The sequence below is a fragment of the Lissotriton vulgaris genome, chromosome 12 (assembly GCF_964263255.1).
Source record: "Lissotriton vulgaris chromosome 12, aLisVul1.2, whole genome shotgun sequence".
Lineage (NCBI taxonomy): Eukaryota > Metazoa > Chordata > Amphibia > Caudata > Salamandridae > Lissotriton > Lissotriton vulgaris.
The window spans coordinates 662,028,262-662,047,839 of NC_141700.1; the positions used below are offsets into that span (position 1 = coordinate 662,028,262).

Below are 19,578 nucleotides of genomic sequence, written 5' to 3' on the forward strand. Positions count from 1 at the left end.
TCAGTGAGGTGATTGGAAGGCTTCATGGCATTGAGAAATTTGCCTATAGCGTCTTCAGAGTAGGTGTAAAAGTATGACCATGCCGCGTCGTTTTTTAGGGCAAACTTTCACGGGATTTGTTGCGTTGCAATTGGGGTTAGAGGGGAGGTTTTGGTGAGCGGGCAAGAGTGAGAGATTAGGTCATTGAGGAGATCTTTCTTGATGTTCTCAGACTTTGGGTTAAAGTAGTTAGAAAAGTCCTCACATGTGGGTTGTGGGTGAGTTAGTTCTTGTGGACGTTGAGGTTGGTCCTTAGATTGAGTTTTGATTAATTCAAAAGGTTTTTTTGGACGATTTCTAGCCTGGTCAAGTTGTTGGCCGAAGAAGTCTGCTTTAGTGCGCTTGACCTTTCGATGGTAAGCATTTCTCTTTCTTTTTAGAGTCATAAGGAGCTTGGCGGATGGGACCGATCTCCAGTTGCGTTCAGTCATTCTGAGAGAACGTCTGTCCTCGTTAAGAAGACCGTTGAGCCAGGGAGTCTTCCGTGGAAACTCTCTTTAGTTGCAGGAGAGCAAATTTGTTAATTATCGAAGTCATAGAGTTGAGGTAGTGGTTGGTGAGATCAGTAACATTGGAAGATCCAGCAGGGGGTAGAAGTAGATTCTGGCTTGAGGTAGGCAACGTGTTTGGGTAGAGTTTTTTCCAGTCTCTTTTCCATACTTTAGGTTTTGTGGCTTGGGTCGAATTAAGTTTGACTGTTTCCTTGATGAGGAAAGTGATGATGTGATGGTCAGACCAATCACAGGGGAGGATCGACTCCAAATGAATGGCATCACTCTTAGAGATTAGTAAATCCCAAATTATGCCTTTATTGTGTGTAGGGCTGTTGCAAATTTGGTTGAGGTCTAAGGCGTTGAGGAAGTTTATGAGGCTGTTGACCACTGTATCGTTGGGATCGTTCCAGTGGAGGTTAAAGTCACCCAGGAAAATGTGTGTGCTTCGTCGACCGGTGTGTGTTGTGATCATATTCATGAGGTGTTCTGTGAAGAGGAGGTTGTCACCAGGTGGGTGATAGATGATGTGTAGCGAGCAGACAGGCTTACCATTACTGTTGATGTCGAGGCTTATGTATTCACAAGAAGGGAGTACCGAGAATATAGCCCTGTTTACGGTGATGTTGCTCCGGTGTATGCATGCAATACCTCCTCCAATCTTACCAGTCCTGTCTAGTCTGATGACGTCATAGTTAGGGGTACTAGGATGTCGATGAGGGGGGAGGAGGGTACTGTAAGACATGTTTCAGTGAGAATAATGAGGTCAAGATCAGTAGAGGTAATGAGGTCGGCTATGTCAGTGGCGTGTTTCGAGGCCGATCTGCAATTCAGGAGTGTGCATTTAAGACGGGGGGTGACAGGGGAAGTGGTGTGTTCCTGGATGAGTGGGACTTTACAGAGATTATTGTTGATGATTCCTCTGTTGTTGCGAGTAGAGGGCCTGTGAGGGTTTGCGAGGATAGAAGGCATGGGCAAGTGTGTGAGTGAAGCGGGGGTCGCAATGAAAGGTTTGTAGGAGAGAGCAAAGATCGGTCTCCAAAAAATGGTTGTTGGTACGCAATGGGCGGGAGGATCGGTTACGGGAGGGTACTGATTTCCAACTGGGAGCATTGTGTTTGGAGGTGCTAGGGAGGCGAGTTGGGGACTTGCTAGGTATATTAGTTCTCTGTCTCACCGGGAGCCAATGCAACTGTCTAAGGAGGGGAGTCGCATGGGCTCTCCTTGGCACTCCAAAGATTAATCTAACGGCATTGTTTCATAATAACCTGTAGCCTAGTTAATAGGTTGCCCGGGAGGGCGATGTATAAGGAGTTACCGTAATCAAGACGAGACAGTATCAAGGCTGACACTGCCACTCAATGTATTAAAGGTGAGCAAGTTTATGCAGCTGTCTCAGCATGCCTGTACATGTTCCCACTACTGCTGAGACCTGCTGGATCATGGAGAGTTTGGTATCAATTTTGATGCCAAAACTTTTTACAGCTGCTAGAAAACAATTATCAGACGAGTGCCCCCATGCAATCAAATCAAACCTTGAAAATCATTAACCTTGCTGCCCTTTACCCAACCATCCAATGCTCTGCAAAAGAAAGTGACACATTCAACCTAAGAACAGTTTTCTAACTTTTTGCATTTCCTGAACCTCTGCCTATAGCTCTCAGGTGTCAAACCATATCTAGACATCAATGCATCTTTCATGTGACTGTATGAAGTGTGGACCTAAGAAGGCAAGTCTAACAATGTGTCCCGCCCCCTCACTAAGGAACCTTCCCCACAACCCCGCTCCCCAATCTCTCTCAGGGACCCGGTGGGAAGACATGGCTACCTCATAGGCTCTGAACCACTGACCAATATCATAATTTTTATAAAACTCTTTCACCACATCCTTGGAAATATATACACTCTACTTTCTGTATGTACTGACGGTATACTGCCACCAGAGGGAGTAACTTTTAAACTTTTGGTTTTAAACTCCAACTCCCTCAAAACCTTTTCATGCTGAAACTGCGTTTTCTTTTTCTCAATATCTAAACTTCTATTTTCTAATTCCAGTTGCCTATTCACCTTGAACGTGGTCATCTCCATTTCATGCCTTCTTGATCTCTCTCTGTCCTCCAACTTCTCTGGAGACACACTTTTGTTAGAACCAATGCTACCTGCAAGGGAAGGTACTTTCCTTCCTCTTGAGCCCAATGGCTCTTCCTGTTGTACTTCTGCATGGTCATCCCCATCCTCAATTTCAGGGGTTTTCCTTGCTTCTACTCAGGCCCTCAATGCCTTGTAGAATTCTTCCTTCTTGGTGCACCCAACAGTGGAAACCTTTAATTTCTTGTAAAAATACTTCAGCTGCTTTACTTTGTAGCTTTCTAGCCTTTCTTCTTCCCATTCACACTCCATGGAGGCCACGGATTCTGTATCTCACATGACAACTGAATCAGGCATCTTTCAAAAATAGAACAAAAATCCAAAAAGTATGTGGTATCGTTATGGTCTGCACTCACTAAGTAGTGTTCACCAGTCACTGTACATGAGTCACAAATGCAAACCCAGAATCCCTTCTGCTGACCACCAATGTTAGATTTGGGGGTCTCTGGTTGGCACAGGTAGGTACTTGTGACAAACAGGGACCCTCGCCTCTAGTCAGGATAAGGGGATTACATTTCTTACCCCTGCTCAAACCCTTGGTTGCTTGGCACGAGCAGCAAGGCTTTATCTCGGAGGCATTGTGTGTTAAGCATTTGTGATCACATACAGTAACCCAGTGACAACACTACAAATGGACGCCACACAGGCTTTATATAAAAAATAAGTAGACTTTATATAGAGTTACCACAAGACCATACACAACAAAAATACACAATATTATTACTTTAAGATGGTAGATTTACGCTTAGTTCAGTTCAGTTCTTAGATGCAACACTCAGCGTCAATGTACCTTAGGTTGCGTAGCGCTTCCACGGTAAGCAATGTCGCAGCGATGGGAAATGCGGCAAATTTAAGAAACAAAGAAATAAAGACGGGAAGATCTTTACGATGCGGCATGCTTCTCTGGGATGCGAGAAGTTCTCGGTTCGATGCGTGGACTGCAGCAGCGACATCCTGCCGATGCGACGGCAGCAGCTCCAGCGGCGACACTTCTCCCACGATGCGTGAAGCTTCCGCTCGATGCGACAACTACAGCGGTGCCATCCAATATGTAACGGCACCAGCTCCGATAGCAGCGTGCTTCTCTGGGATGCGAGGTGCTCTTGGTCGTTGCGAAGCAGTGCGAAAGTTCCAGCGGCGACACCCTCCTTCGGAGTTGCGACACACTTCCTCTTCATTGCAGCACCTTTCTCTCCGATGCAGTGCAGTGCGACAGTTCTGGCGGCAACACCCTCCTTCGGAGTTGCGACAACAGGCACAGGGACGGCGACACGCTTCTTCTCGTTGAGTCGCTCTTCCAGCACCTTGCAACACGCAGTTCCTCAGAAGGCCCAAAACAGCAGCAGGCACTTCCAAAGAACTCTGGGGAGCTGGGGGTGAAGTCTGTTGTCCCTGAGACTTCAGCAGGAGGCAAGCTCTTTTCCAAGCCCTTGGAGATCCTTCACAAGTTGAAAGCACAGTACACAAAGTTCCTTTCTCCTTCCTTTGGCAGTTAGGCAACCACTGCAGGCCAATCCCCCAAGCAGCACTTCAGCTTGGGAATAGCCACTCCTCAGTTTCTTCAGGTTCTTCTGCTCAGTAAAGGTTTCTTCTTGTAGTACAAAAGTGATCTAATTTCATGGGATCAGGGTCCCAATATTTATACCCCAAACTCCTTTGTTCTCTGAGGGGAGAGGGGTCTTTGCCCAGTCCAAACCAGTTCTGAAGCACTCTGTTTACCAGACTTCTCCTTTCCTTTCACAGTGCTGGGCAAGCACATCAGATGCCCTACAGGAAGTAGAGCCAGCATTGTGGAAGGCAGGCACATCCCTATTCAAGGTTCAGGTGCAACTCCTCCGTCCCATCTAGATGCAAATCTCTTTATTCACCACCGGTTGACTCAGCCTGTCTCTTGGAATTCCCCATCCCTGTCACTCCCAAAACCAGAAAAGGAATACACAACCTAGCAGAGGCAGGTTTGAATGGTTAGACAAGCAAATACCTACTTTCTAAAAGTGGTATTTGCAAACACAGAATGTTAAAACCAACTTCACTAAAAGATGTATTTTATCATTCTGAGTTCAGGCATACTAAACTCGAATTTCTACCATGTTCTCTGAGACAGTTAGGATTACAAAAATGGAATAACTAACAGCCCATTCTGGCCTATAGAGAACAGGTAGCCTTGCAATAGTGAAAAATGAAAATGGCTGTAATTCACTATTAGGACATGCCGCATACATCAGGGCTTGTCCTACCTTCTACTTACAATGCACCCTGCCCTTGGGCCTACCATAGGCAGGCGCGCAACACCCATTGGGCTCACCGGGCTTCAGCCCCAAAGTCGTTTGTGTCAGCCCGGGCTGACACAGTTTCACGGGCTGGCGACGTCTAAATGCAGCCGCACCCGAGTACTTAACAGGTCTTTAAAAGACAGTGTACTTGCAAATTAGGCTTTCGTTGTGTTTTTATCCCTTTTTACAGCCGATCTGGTTACGGCTGGAAGAATTAGCCCCCCCAAATCTTTTTCAGCGCCCCCCCCCCCCCCCTGAAATTTGGCTCTAGTTGCCCGCCTTACCATAGGGGTGACTGATACGAAGAAAAAGGACGTTTTAGGGACTGACAAGTGGGTGCACTTGCCCAGTCAGCATGACAGTACCAGACTGCACGCAGGCTCTGCAATGGCAGACCTTAGACACATTTTACAAGGCTGCTTCTGTGGGTGGCACAACCAGTGCTGCAGGCCCACCAGCAGCATTTGGATTTACACGCCCTGGGAACACTCAGTGCACTAGACTAGGGTCTGACAAGTAAACCAAATAGCCAAACATGGAACCACTGATTAATACATCAATTTATAATAGGGAGCACTTGCACTGTGGCACTATATAGTAGTGGCACAGTGCCCGAAGCATCTAACACCAGCAAAAAACATGAGACAACAGCAAAAATGGAAGGGAGACCCACACCAATGGTGCCAGGTCTAACAGTATCTTTCAGGTGTCGTGAATACCTCACCCCCATCTGATCCACTTGTAATTGGAGCCTAAAAGGGCTGTAACAACAAGGCAGTTCATTGAAAGTGTAGCGAAAAAGCCACAGTGAATAGAGGGGTACTATTAAATTCTGTAATAGCATTAGTCACTTACCTGCAGTTAGAAATGGAAGAAGTATAGCATAAAGCCCAACATAGTAGCAAGGTATTTTATGTCCTCTGAACCAGTTAAAGGGATCATTTGATATGTATAAACAAAGCATTAGTTCAGCTCAATTGCATCTAGACCAAAATCCACACAAATTGCCATTGTCAAACAGCCACTGCTACCAGACTGGTCCTCCATAAAACCTACAACAAAGTGACATGACCAAAGTCCTGCAATACTCCTAAGTTTTTATCAAATCATGTCTTACGCTACATTTATCATCCATGGCATGTCCGATTAGAGGGTCTCAAAAAGGCAGCTTACTGCATTTACCAGTACATCCGCAGAATTATCCATAATTTCTGCTTCAAGACGTTCACATATGAAGTCCTCCTGTCCAGATTGAACCTGTGGCCAGTCTGATCATCCAGCAGGACTCCTAACTAGCTTTGCCACCACCAAGATTCAGAAACTTTTAAAATTTGCAAATCACCTTTCTCAAATTAGTTCCTAGCAGAGATAGAGTCAAAACCAGGGTACGTTCTGCTTATCTTCAAATCCTATTTATTACTAATCGCCAATTCAACCTCTATTTACCAAATCAACTAGGACGAACCATCTGGGGGAAGTTGAAAGTTCCACACACTTCCTTCTCCAGGAAGGTCCAGCTACAAACTTCTTTATAAAAACATCATTGCATTTCTGAAAAATTAGCTCTTCATAATGCCATTCAGATTAGTGTTCCCTTCACATTATCCATAGTCTCTCCACAGTATTTGGCATCTATCCTGGAATCAAAATCCTGTGGTTTTGGGCAAATTACTTAATTTCTCCATGTCAACAAAATGCTTGCGACTTTGTGTAATGTAACTAGTCCTTATATAATGTGATCCAGTACCATTGGGTCAAGTTTGCACTATATGAAACTGAAAAAACAAAAAAATCAATCTGAATGTAGGGATTTACATAGCACAAAACAGCTGCAAAGGGAGAGAACACCTATCGGCATTTGATGTTCTGATTTTTCCGAAGAACTTACTTAAATCTATTTACTTGGAGCAAAGACTCCAACATCCTCTTGTTACAACTCCCAGAAAAAAACAGTTGCCAATATAAAGTAAAGGGATGGGTCCATTATTTCCATATGTAAACTTTACTCGCTCCCCACTGAAACACACTTTGCCTCATTCAACAAGTTAGTTATAAGAACTAGTCTGCTTAATAGATTAACTATTTGATAGAGCTCCTTTAGGCGGTCAGTGTCTAAAATAAATGTCTAAAATAAATGTCTAAAAATAATGACAAACCACTTTGGGGAGGTGTGGGATGAATTAGGACTGTGTAATTCACACTTTTTAGATCTGGTCCAAATGATGTTACTCCCTCCCAACAGGCACTCACCAGTGCAATATATAATTAAAGCAATACTGGAGATTTTGGTTTGGATAGCACCCCAAATAGCTTGCAAAATAAACATTCTTAAAGCAATTAATATAGCGTACAGATATTTATTTTTAAAAATCGATTCACTCTACCTTCCACTCCACCTGACTGATTCAGAATCTGCTTGCACAGTCATTCGTAGTTCACATTTTAGGACACCAAGGTATAGTCTTATTGTCTGTATTATTCAGCACTAAGGTTTAAGGCACACCCGCACTTTCATAGCTATGTTGCAAGCAAAGAATAAGGGATGTCTCTGTATTGTCTTCCCAGTAAAAACCATTGGTCCCCTTCACAGCTGACATTTTGGAATGCAGCTTCCTAGGAGAAAACTGGAGTTGGTCCATTTTCGAAGCTGGCAGGAGCATCAATGTATGGGCTAATCCAAACAGAGATACTAAAACTTTAAGAAGCTTTAGGAAACAAGGTCAAAATCAAATCCCGGGCATATAAAGATATAATGCAGATGTGGAATACCTGTGCAGCACAGAAGATCCAAAGGTTTCCAGGGAAACCAAGAGGAACAAAGAAAGGAAAGCTATAAACACAGACTCTCATCCATCAACCTGCAATGGGACTTACATCAGTTTCTTTATTGAGTCCTACTCCCCACACTTCCAGCACTTCGATCTTAAAGTTCTCGGTCGAGGAAAGTTGCCGACTGTTGTATGTGGTACACCTGGGCTTCGCTTTGCTGTGCCCTTGTCCAAAGTCACTGTCAATCCAAAGTCCAAAGTAATTATGCTGTCCTCCCATGCCCTGTTAGGGAAGATGAATGGTAGACACGCTACATAATCAAGTTACAGAATCAAGCTGAAGGAAACAGGGCATGCCATAGAACATAGAATTTTAGGAAATTATTCAAAGCATGTCCAAATGCCATGAAGTACTTTAGTGCAACTTAACACATCTAGAAAGTCTTGCAAACAAATAAACAAACAGTTATATAACATCGCAGTGATAGGTTAACAGGGGCATTGAAGCATCACGCTAACCTACCAAGAGGTGAAAAGCAGAGGAGCAGTCCCCGCCAGACACTGTTGTTACCAATGATGCCATGTCAGATGTTGCAGTGATGATATCAATGCTGTCATAGAACATGTCATGAATGATGCAATATATGAGGTAATTAGCAGAGCATGGCAAGGGCACGTGTTAGTGTTACTTTAGGGCATGAGTTATAGTTACTTGAAATAACTATAACTGGCGAAATGCAGTGGTTTTGTTTGTTTAAATTGGAGCCAAGGAAGATCAGTCATTTCAAACTTTGAGCTAAGAGGGCTAACAAATCTACCACAAGACGATTACACAATCTACAATTTCTAATACATTGTCCAAAAATATATACGATTCTGGTGTATTCTCTATAACTAGAAAAAATAGTTTAAGAGGTCGATTTTCAGCTTGGTTTGCTTGCAACCGAGTTAATAACAAGTTTTAATGACATTTTCTGCAATTAGCAATTGCACAAAATGCTGATAACTGCCTACAGAATCAGGTTCACGGTTGCTTTTCCTATTAGGGGCTTAGTTATTGTTTAGTTTTTTTGGTTATTTTTTTTTTTTTTTAAATCTAAGGGGTGGTATTTGATCTTCTTGACATATTTGTTTAGAATACCGGTTACAAATGGGGAGAAGCTTGTAGACATGTTTATCTTCCAGAAAGGAACTGACAACAGTTGTGGTGGGTTCTAAAAATGAGACAACAGACACATTATGTGGTGCACTGTTTTAGGGTGAAATACAGTATTTCCAATAAGTAGTCTTTCAAGGGAAAAGATGGAATTAGGGGAGGGTATAAAATAAAGCTATCTGAATGCCATCTCCTACATTCTGTAAATTTGGTTTTAAGATGGCAACAATATAATTGAGCCTCTCGAGTAGTGGCAGTAGGAAATGAGAAGGCAGGGGTATGAAGCATAGAACTGAATTTCTTAAACAACTGGTTAATGCTCGTATTAGCACTACTGATTTTAGGGTCCAACTGGAGTGTGCATTTATTTCACTTGAGATTTATTTTCTTTTTTTAAGATCAAGGATAGATCATGAAGGAATATTTTGGATTGGAGTGGGGCAGATTGGAGTGGCGCACATGGTTTTGTATTGGGGTGGGGAAGATTGTTTTGGAATGGGGTGGGGGCAGGTTGTTTTGGACTGAATGAGGCAGATTGTTATTGTTGTGGGGTAGATTAGAGTAGGGTGGATGGGGAGGGAGTAGGTGGTTTGGACTGGGGTGAGGTGGATTGGTTTGGATTGGATTGGAGTGAGGTGGGGTGAATTGGGGTAGATTGAGGAGATTGGTATTAGGTGGATTGGACTGAAGTGGAGTGTGGCAGAATGGAGTGGGGCAGTATGGAATGAAGCAGATTGTTTTGGATTGCAGTGGGGCAGATTGGAGTGGGGCCGATTGTTCTGGATTGAGTGGAGCAGATATTTTGGATTATAGTGGGGCAGATTGAAGGGGGTCAATTTGTTTTAGATTGGAATTGGGCAGAATGGAGTGGGCCAGACTGTTTTGGATTGCAGTGCGGCAGACTGGAGTGGGGTGGATTGGGAGGACTGGAGGGTGGTGGTTTGGAGTGGACTGGATTGGGGTGAGTGGTTTGGACTGGACTGGAGTGGGGTGGGTTGGATTGGATTGGATTGGATTGAGGGGGGAGGATTGGTGTGGGGAGAGGTGGTGTGGACCAGAGTGGGAGGTTTGGAGTGGGGTGGATTGTTGTGTACTGCATGATTAAGTGTTAAAGCAGCATCTTAGAAATTACACATAAGAAAGTAACAATGTTGCTTTGCAATAAGATAATCTTTTGAGAACAACGCCCATGAGCCAAAAAAAAGAAAGCATGAGTGCAAAGTGAGAAAAGGGAACTTGGAAATATAAAAGAAACTTAACTATAGAAAATAAATCTTTGCAATTTTGTTTGTCCTGCTGGGCACACGCTTTCTTCAGGGCACTAAAAGTTAAAGAGCAAAATAGTACTTCAATCACGTCGGGAGCAGCGGACAGGCACTGATTAAGTTGGATCAATCAGTGCTTGGTCCCTGCTCCACATAGAGGAAGGAAATTATGTTAGGCCTGCCCTGATGAATTACGAGGTTTGAAAGAAGAGTTTCACGCAAGTCAACAAATGTTAAGCAGTGAGTTGGCTCTAAATCCTTTTATGTATACAACTGTGTCTCGCAAGCAAGATGCATGCGCTAGCGCATGCTCTCGCAGGCTCAACCCTAAAAACAAGGTGACCCAAGATACCACTGTGCGTGGGATTCACTCACTGACAAAATCTGGCACCCTAACCGCTTATGGCACTACTCCACCCGTCCGGATTTTCAACTGTAATTGCAACTGCATTGCATTGCAAACTTTGACTTTCTTTTTGCTTTGTCATATTAAAATTCAGGTACACATGTTTTACCCATGCACACAAGCTATTTGAAAGTCGATTATTCCCAGTAAATTAAATCTTTAATTACTAGTACCTCAAAATGTATCTAAACAATACTAAAAGACACTTTTATTAAAGAAAGAAAATCTCAAAGAAACACAGCATGGTGTTGCACCCTCAGGGTTCAATCCTGAGAACACACAGTAGATTTTTCTTCGAACATTAGGGGTCAATCCTAACAACAAGTAGATTTCCCTTGGAAGTAAGGCAAGTACACTTAGATCAACTTACCATTCACAGTAGGTAAAAAGGAAAGGTGGTGCTCCACGAATCTCTATTGAACTCACTCAGGCGAGGTTTGAGTTTGGAAAGAGGAACATCCTTTACACCACAGTCAATACCACCATATGCCTTTACACTGCCGTCACTACCACGACTGCGACGTTACCACGCGTTCCTTTATCACGCGAGTCTTTACAACTACTTGCTTTGGGGCATGCATTGTTGGACTGGTGTTGTATTTTAAGTCCAACACCTTCCCTACTGATACACTGAATGGAGTTGGAATAGTAATTTATACTATTCCAAAGTCCAGAGCTCCCCTAAGGCAAGTTGTTTTAACGATTTGAGTGGTAAAGGAACAAGTGGTAGTGTTGCAGCCGGGGTACTGACTGCGATGTAAAGCCATGCTTGGAAAATGCATGTGGGGTTCAATCATACATCCTTTTGGATGTAAAAGTAATACAATAATATCAGTCAGATCATCAGGATTTTTTAAGTGGCTTCTCTTCAACCTTTCTTTGAATACAGCCTGCACAAAAAAGATCATGTGCACAATATGAGCACCAGTAAAGTAAATACAAAACATGCGACAAAGGAAGCTAGAATTTAATCATACACATCTATGCACTGGCTTTTAAGGTCATCAAAGTGGTGTACATGAGTAGAAGGGTCTCATTGAGGCTCTTAAAAGAAAGGCTCAAGAAACTGAAGTGAAGGCAATACGCTAATGTCTGAGGGGGAAGGCTAGTACTTAATTTGTATGGAAATAAGTGCCAGAGTCCTGGGAGGACCCAGCTTGGCAGTTTGGGCTGAACTGTTCCCATGAGGTACAGGGTAAAGAATGATATGCATATGGCCAGGTCTAAACTGGGGTGGCATGGTGAGCAAAATATTGATGGCTTTAACCCAAATCTCTTGGCTGCGGGTGAATGTTTTGATTTGTTCTGCATTCCGTCGATCAATTGTGTGTCTTTTGCTTTCTCGCCCTAAGTGCGCCGGTTATGTCTAGACGTGGGTCCCGGGCTCACTGTGCCACTGGATTCACGCTATCCTGGCTGAGGAGGGGTGAAACCCCAAAACCAATCCTAGGATGCTTTTTTCCGGTCCAGGGAGGACGTGGTTTGGCAGTTTGGGTTGGACTGTAGCCATGAGACACAGGGTCAAAACTGAATTGCATATGGCAAGGTCTAAACTGGGGTGGCATGGTGAGCAAAGGAATGATGGATTTAACCCAGATCTCTTGACTGAGGGTGAATGTTTTGATTTGTTCTGCATTCTGTCCATCAATTGTGTGTCTTTTGCTGTATATTTATATTGTCATCATCATAAAAACAAAGATATAGACCCTGTGTGATCTCTCTATTCAGAATAGACAGCCTACATGGACTGGAATGTGGATCATAATATTTCAAACGTTCCTGCTATCTCTTTTTTATCGTTAATAAATTGCAAATTCTTTATTATAAACATTTGAAGGGAGGAAACTGGTCCCCTGGGATGAGCTGAATATTTGATTCAGTTATGGGTAAACTGAATCAAATATTAAGTTTGCCTTTATCAGGCTTACTGGGTCTGTAAAAATCCATAACACTTATTTTTGACTTCTCAAGCAAACGTAACTTCTGGTAAGAAAGCTGACTGAAGTTATTGAGACAACTGTTTTGTTTTTTATTTGTGTGCTGATTAGACAAACCTGTGCTGACGGAAGACCAGGTGTTGGAGTTCATGTGGCAGGCGCGCAACATTGGGGACTGGGTGTATAGGATACTGCTGCTCCCCATGTTTCTCTTGGCAGTCTTCTCCCACGGCCTGCCTGTCATGGTGCCAGATTCAGAGAGCAGAACTTGTTGCCCAAGTGTTACAGCAAAGCGGCCCTTGCAACAGCGTTCTCAGCCTACTGGTTGTGATGTTCTTCAACTCTCACCTGCTGCAGGAGGCGCAGAGCCAGTGGCAGCCTTACTTCTCCACACTGGCACATGGAGAGAGCTTCTCGCAGCTCTGCACTCAGATTGTCGGCCGTGGACCCACCGTTCTGTTTTTAAAGGGCACTGGATGGAGGAAACATCTTTGGCGGGTTTGCTTCTCAATTCTGGGATATGAAGCCACAGTTTCAGGGTAAGAAGGATGGCTTGGTCATGGTGTTCTTCAATAGATTATCACAAGCGTGAGTAGACCATTTCTAAAGGTTGGGGGCTTGTGTAAAACTTGCACAGATCTGTGTAGTAAATGCTAACTTCAAAGGCCACTGGCTGAGCTCGTCCACCCTGGTGTTTAAAGATCCCGCCACGTGGTGCATGATCAGGGAGATGCCCTGGCCCTAGCCAACTGCAGATGCCCGAGTCTACTGGCACAGTACCAAGGACACCATCCTGCCCTGCTGGTAGTAGTACGTACCACATAGCAGTGCGGTTGTCCATGAGAATCTGTACTAGCCTCTTCTTGATGGACAGTGGTAAGGTCTTTAATGTGAGGTTAATGGCCCGCAAATTGCAACTGATGTGGGGTTGGGCTTCTGCCAGAGACCGGAGTCCTTCGATCTACAACTCTCCTAGATGATGCCTCCAGCCTCAGTGACACATCCGTCAGCACCATCAGTTCTGGGTGGGGAGGGAAAGGGGCCTACCATTGGCCCAATTGCAGTGGACTCGGAGACATGAATGCAATACAACAGGTTTCCTTGGTGTTGGGCCCACTGAGGATTCAGTTTTTCTCTGCAGAGCCCGCATATGCAGACTGGCATGGTCAACAACCAGGATGCAAGAGGTCAGTAGGTCGAGAAGTCTCAGAGCCACTCTCACCGAGACACAGGAATGAGGCTGAAAAATAGGGTAAAGTACGTCGGACTGCAAGGACAGGTATATGAAAATATATGTCTTGCAGGTCCAAGTCTACCATCCAGTCGACTGGATCTAGGGCTGAGAGAACCAGAGTCAGCATGAACATTCTGAATCTCTCCTTCCAGAGGAAGGCATCAAAGGTGAAAGATCTAAAATAGGTCGGAGGCCTCCATTCTTCAGCACAAGAAAATATTTGGAGTTTAGAACCTGGCCCTATTTCTGAAGCTGAAACCAATTAATGTGACCTTTGGACAGTAGAGTTTGCACCTCTTGAAACACAATAGATATGTGCACCTTTGAAACTCGCTCGAATGTGGGCTGGCGATGTGATGGATTGGAAATAAATGGAAGGGCATAGCCCCGCCGGACAATATGGATGACTTATCTGTTGGATGTCACAGACTGCCACCCTAGAAAGAAAGGCTGGATCCTAATCCCACAGGGTGGTTGTGTCCCGCTAAACGCGAACTGAAGCGCCTTGGAGGCTGATGTTGCAGGGAAGAGGGACTGTGAAGATCAGTGCCTGGTGAACTGCAGATTGCCTGCTTGATCCCTATCCCTGACCACGAAAGGGCTGTGGTGGCTACGGCAGGGGTGCCTAATGCTGCCTATTTGCTAAACCTCAGGTGTAGCCTCGGAAGAGACAAAACTAATGTAGAAATATGCCTACCTTTAATTTTTAAGCTTTCCAGGGTAGAATCCGCTTTTCGGCAAAAAGTTGGGATCTATCATAAGGCATCTGCGTAAGGGGGGGAAACGATCTTTACCACACAAATTGTACATCGCAGTGCCTTTAATACTCATATATTACCATACAATTTTTTACCACTTATAGGCCTTTACCATGCATGCAAGGTAGTATGGAGGTTTGGGGGATCTACCCCCAAAAGATAAAAATGTATGTGAGGTAAAGGCATATGTGAGGTAAAATAATGCGGGGTAAAAAGGCATGTGATGTTTTTACCTGCCTTATTCCGTCATACAACCCCATAAGGGATAATACATGGATAAGACAGCCTTGATTAGATTACTCACATGGAATGCGCGAGGGCTCAATGACGGCAGGAACATACGCCTGGTTCAGGCGTATTTGAACAGACACGCCATAGATATCTGATACAGGAAATCCACCTCCCCAGCAATGCCCTTCCTCCCCTACTCGCCAAAAGTTGGGGATTAACATACACCTCCTCATACTCCAATTACACTAGGGGTGTCTGAGTCCTCATTCTGAGGGGTTTGGCCTGGACTACGAAGCATTCTGTTTGCGACAATGAAGGGCGTTACATTATCTTGACTGGCAAAACTTCACAATCACCCCATAACTTTGGCAGTGATCTATTGCCCGAATGTGGACGAACCAGACATTTTTACTGGTGTCTGGCACCATATTGCTAGCTCTGACCCGCAGACGTGCTATGGTGCGGCGACTCAAATGTCCTGCTGGTATATGCTTTGGACAGGGCAGGGAGTTCTAGACGTCCCCACCCCCAGGTGTCCTCGACTCTTGCTTCCGCTGAACACTTTCTGCTCTTGAAGCAGACATCTCTGTACTTGAGACCCAATTCCATCACACCAGTAACCTCGGGTTCGTACCCGACATATGCGTGAGAAAATGACGGCCTATCAAGAAGAAGCGATTAGAGAAGTAAATATACTGGGTAAAGAAACACAGGCGCGTAGGTACAGCGAGGTGGTCCGCCCCGGCAGGACAATAGCTAGGATGCTTCAAAAACCATGTGCTTCCTCTTACATCTAAGGCCTGCTGGACACAGAAGGGATGCGCTTCCCCCTCGGACCTGCAGACTTACTTCGATTCCAATGAGCTGGTATGGCTCTCTAACACAGACCAGGAGTTTCTGGACTCCCCCATCACGGCCGAGGAAATTCAGCAAGCAATAGCCAGCATCCCCCCAGAGAGTCTGCGAGCAGCCTTTTATAAAGAATATTCTGATATTCTTATCCTCCCACTGTTGGAGATCTATTGCGACGCACTGGAGGTGGGCATGCTCCCCCCTCTCGATGCGAGAGGCCATCATTTTCATACTCCCTAAGCTGGACAAGCCGGCTGATCTCTGCAACTCGTGCAGGCCCTTCTCACTTATCAACATGGACAATAAGATTCTCGCTAAAGTGCTAGCGAACAGACCTCCACTCCTGCTGCAGGTAATAATCAGGCTGGATCAATCTGGTTTTGTACCAGGCCGCTCCACTGAGCACAACCTCCTGACCATATTTGCAGTGCTGTCCTACCTATACCCTCACACCACATTCTTGGCAGCCTTACTCAATGCAACCAATGTCTTCAACACGATGGAATGGGACTTCCTGTTTCCACTCCATAGCAGAATGGGCCTTGGCACTACCTTCCTTGCACAGATTCAGCTCCTCTACACAATCTCCCACCACCCGGGTGCGCCTCAATGGGCAGATATTGGAGCCCTTCTCCATCAGCAGGGTCCCACGGCACGGGTGCCCACTTTCATCCCTGCTTTTCGCCATTGCGATGGAGCCTCTAGCGGTGCAAATTTGCTAATATCATGCAAATCGGGGGATAGGATTTACGACCCAAAGTCTCACCGTGTCCCTATATGCGGATGATATTTCTCTCTATGTTAGCTGACCAGAGCAAAATCTCTCTCCACTGATCAGTGAAGTCATCCGCTTTGGAGGCTTCTCCGGGGTCCAAATCAACTGGGCCAAATCAGTACTTCTACCACTAACCGACGCTACAACTCCATTTCCCGTTGAGTACCCCCTGCAAAGGGCAGAGGGACCTGTTAAATATCTGGGCATTTACATAAGCAGGGACATGGCCGAATTATGGCAGGCTAACTTCGGCAGAGCGATAGCCTGGCTTGAAGATTGCATTCCCATATGAACAAAACTCCTGCTATCACTGGCGTGTATCGCCATAGCTAAGATGATCGTCCTACCAAAATTTCTATATTTATTTGTAAATATTCCTACCCGATCAAGCAGGTCTTCAACGCCTCCATTACAATCTTATCACGCTGGTCTGAACCGGCCAACAACCCCGAGTCAGGTATGAACTGCTGGCTTTGCCGCAAACTCTGGGAGGGTTGGGTGCGCCTGATCTACAACTCTATGCACTTTGCACTCAAGCACACTTCTTGCACTATTGGGCGCACCCAACATCATTTCAGCCACACATAACAGTGCAGATAGATGTGGTCTCACCATGGCCACTCTCGAAGGCTCTCTTCGCTCCCTATACACGACCTATAGATGAGATAGATACTTCACTCTCCCCGAGATGGGCATGGGCCAGGATGGCCCGCCGCCTAGGCACTCCTCTCCTTCATGCGCCATCCATCCTGATTGCACAACACCCACTTTTAACTCCGTTACATGATGGTGGTGCCTGCAACCGTACAAACAGGCTTAACATACGCACCTTCGCAGGGGATCAGTTTTGTGACCCCCCTACCCCACAGGCCTCATCCAGTGCACCACTAGACACTTTCCTTTACTATCAGCTACGAGCAATGTGCTGTGAACTATTCAAAACGTTCCCGGCCCCTCCGGAGACTCACACAGCTTTAGAATACATGTACACTACCGCTTCACCCCATAAATTGGTTACGTCATTATAGAACACTATGCATCAGACCGCACCTGCAGCAGCACATCTGTCAGAGAGGCTTGGGGAGAAGACCTCACTATTCCACTCACATATGCACAATGGCTCTTTTATTTCGGCCAGCTCAAACTACTCTACCCTATTTACAGGTTACATCTCATTCATTTTAATTTCCTACATCGTACCTACCGCACTCCAGTACTGCTGCCACGAATTGGCATGTCCTCAGATTCCCGATGCACACGATGCCACGCCACCTCTGCAAACTTTATTCACCTTGCCTGGCACTGCCCTGTTGTTGCGACATACTGGGCGGAGGTATTCGGGGTCATAGGAGAAGTAATAAAACTCCACTGCCCGCTCAACTCTTATGGGTCTGCTGGGATATGTGGCAGAGATAGCCAGTAGCTCACGCCATAATGTTTCTCCTTGCCAAGCGCAGTCGCAATTTGCTGGGGCAGCACTTTGGCACCGAAGACACAAGACTGGGTCAAAGACATTTCGTATTGCTATGAACAATTTTCCAATTACTGGGATTTGGTGCAGACTAGATCACGTTCCCGAGACATTTGGGAACCTTACATAAACTACATTCGCCATCAGGAATCTTTTTCAATCTGGGAGCCTACCTGTTAAACGGCGCTGAGAATTACTGTTTTGCATATATACTGCTGATGACTATTACAATGTGTGACGCAGGTGCGTCCTTGCTGTAACTGGTCTGTCTACCTAAATGTGTTGGATTCTTGTATATTGATTGCCAACAGTTATAAATAAAGGTAAAGAAAAACCCATAAGGGACACCCTTGCATATCTCAGGAAAAGTCTGTAAATCTCATTCACATGTCTTGACTGAGCACCACACTAGTGCCAACTCCTTGCACCAAACAATCAGCAATATCCAGACCAGTCTGAATCTTATATTTGGCCGTACCTTGACCATTTTGAATGATTTGAGCCAAGCAGGCCTTAGACTACCACAGGACCGCTGGCAAGATCTTGCTAGCCACGTCTCAGGGGGAATTCCTAGAACGATCTAGTATTTCCTGAACACCTCTATCCTTTCTGACTTCCAACCGGTGGTCTTGGAGAATGAGTTAGGTTTCAGCTTGCTGGTAGAAGCTTAGACGACCTAACTCTCTGGAACAGGAGGCTGTGGAAGAAAATCGGAGTTGCAGGCGCCGGCCTATTATATGGTGGGTAAGAGCATAGTTTCAACCAAATGCCATCAAGAGTATCAGTTAGGGCTTCGCTGAACGGTAATAAGTGCTCAGAAGACGCCCACCCAGCCTTCTGTACATTAGTAAGCACATTTGTTAAAGCTTTAAAAGAAAAAAGCTGTAGATCAAGGACCTCAGCAGCATATCTCATGACTATAGCAAAGAAAGCACTCTAAGGGAAGGGAAAAATCAACCCTGTATCAACTGACATACCAAGCCCACTGCCCTCCGAGACTGTAATGACCATTAAATGGGGGTACATTATCTCCATTGTCACCTCCTAGTGGTGACAAGCGCTGGTCAGAATCGTGAACGAAAAGCTGGTGGAGCAACTGAGGACGGATTTGTGGTAAAAAGAGTGTTCTGGATGCATCTGACTGAATGAGAATCCGGTGTGCTAGAGTGAAGTCAGAGCACAACCTTGTAGGGGTCGAAACAGATTTGGTTCGGGGTCAAACACCTGAGCCAACAGAGGATAACCCTTAGATGCTGGCGACATTGGGACTGGTGCTGAAGAGGAAGGGACTGGCCCAAGTCTTGGAGCAGGAATGGAAGTCGACACCAGGGTCGGTATGAAACCCGAAGTGGGTTTCAGGTGCTCAGACAGCATTATGGACCGTTACAATGGCAGTAACCCTACTAGAAGCCACTACAAATCCCTAGGGCCTGAAAGTACCCTAGAGGGAGCCAGAAGTATTTAAAAAGTGTGCAGCATGGCCTGCCTAAAGGCCTCGACCTGCTGAGACATCACAGATGACCCAGGGAGCTTGGGGCAGATCAACATCAAGTGTGGGATAGGCTTCTCAATTCAAGATCAAAGGGAGATCGAGTCTACCCTTGTGACTCATTTAGATAGAGAGTGGCAGTATGGGGTCGAGTGCCACCTCACCTTCTAGTGTTACCGCTTTGATTTGGACTTTGACTTTTCGGATGACCTAGAGTGTGAAGAGGACCTGTTCATGGATCTGCCTCAAACAGGAAGGGGTCTGCACCTTCTATCTGCACCTTCA

General features: G+C 45.3%; 1 protein-coding gene across 5 annotated transcripts in view; it reads right to left on the reverse strand.

Moving 5' to 3' along the window:
- MEAK7 (MTOR associated protein MEAK7) overlaps nucleotides 1–19,578 on the reverse strand; it is a 211,450-nt gene that overhangs the window by 14,007 nt on the left and 177,865 nt on the right. For all 5 annotated transcript variants that reach the window (XM_086945841.1, XM_086945840.1, XM_086945843.1 and 2 more), the window contains one exon: nucleotides 7,826–8,002. In XM_086945841.1, the coding sequence (XP_086801967.1) occupies nucleotides 7,826–8,002 (177 nt within the window). The remainder of the gene's footprint in view (nucleotides 1–7,825; nucleotides 8,003–19,578) is intronic.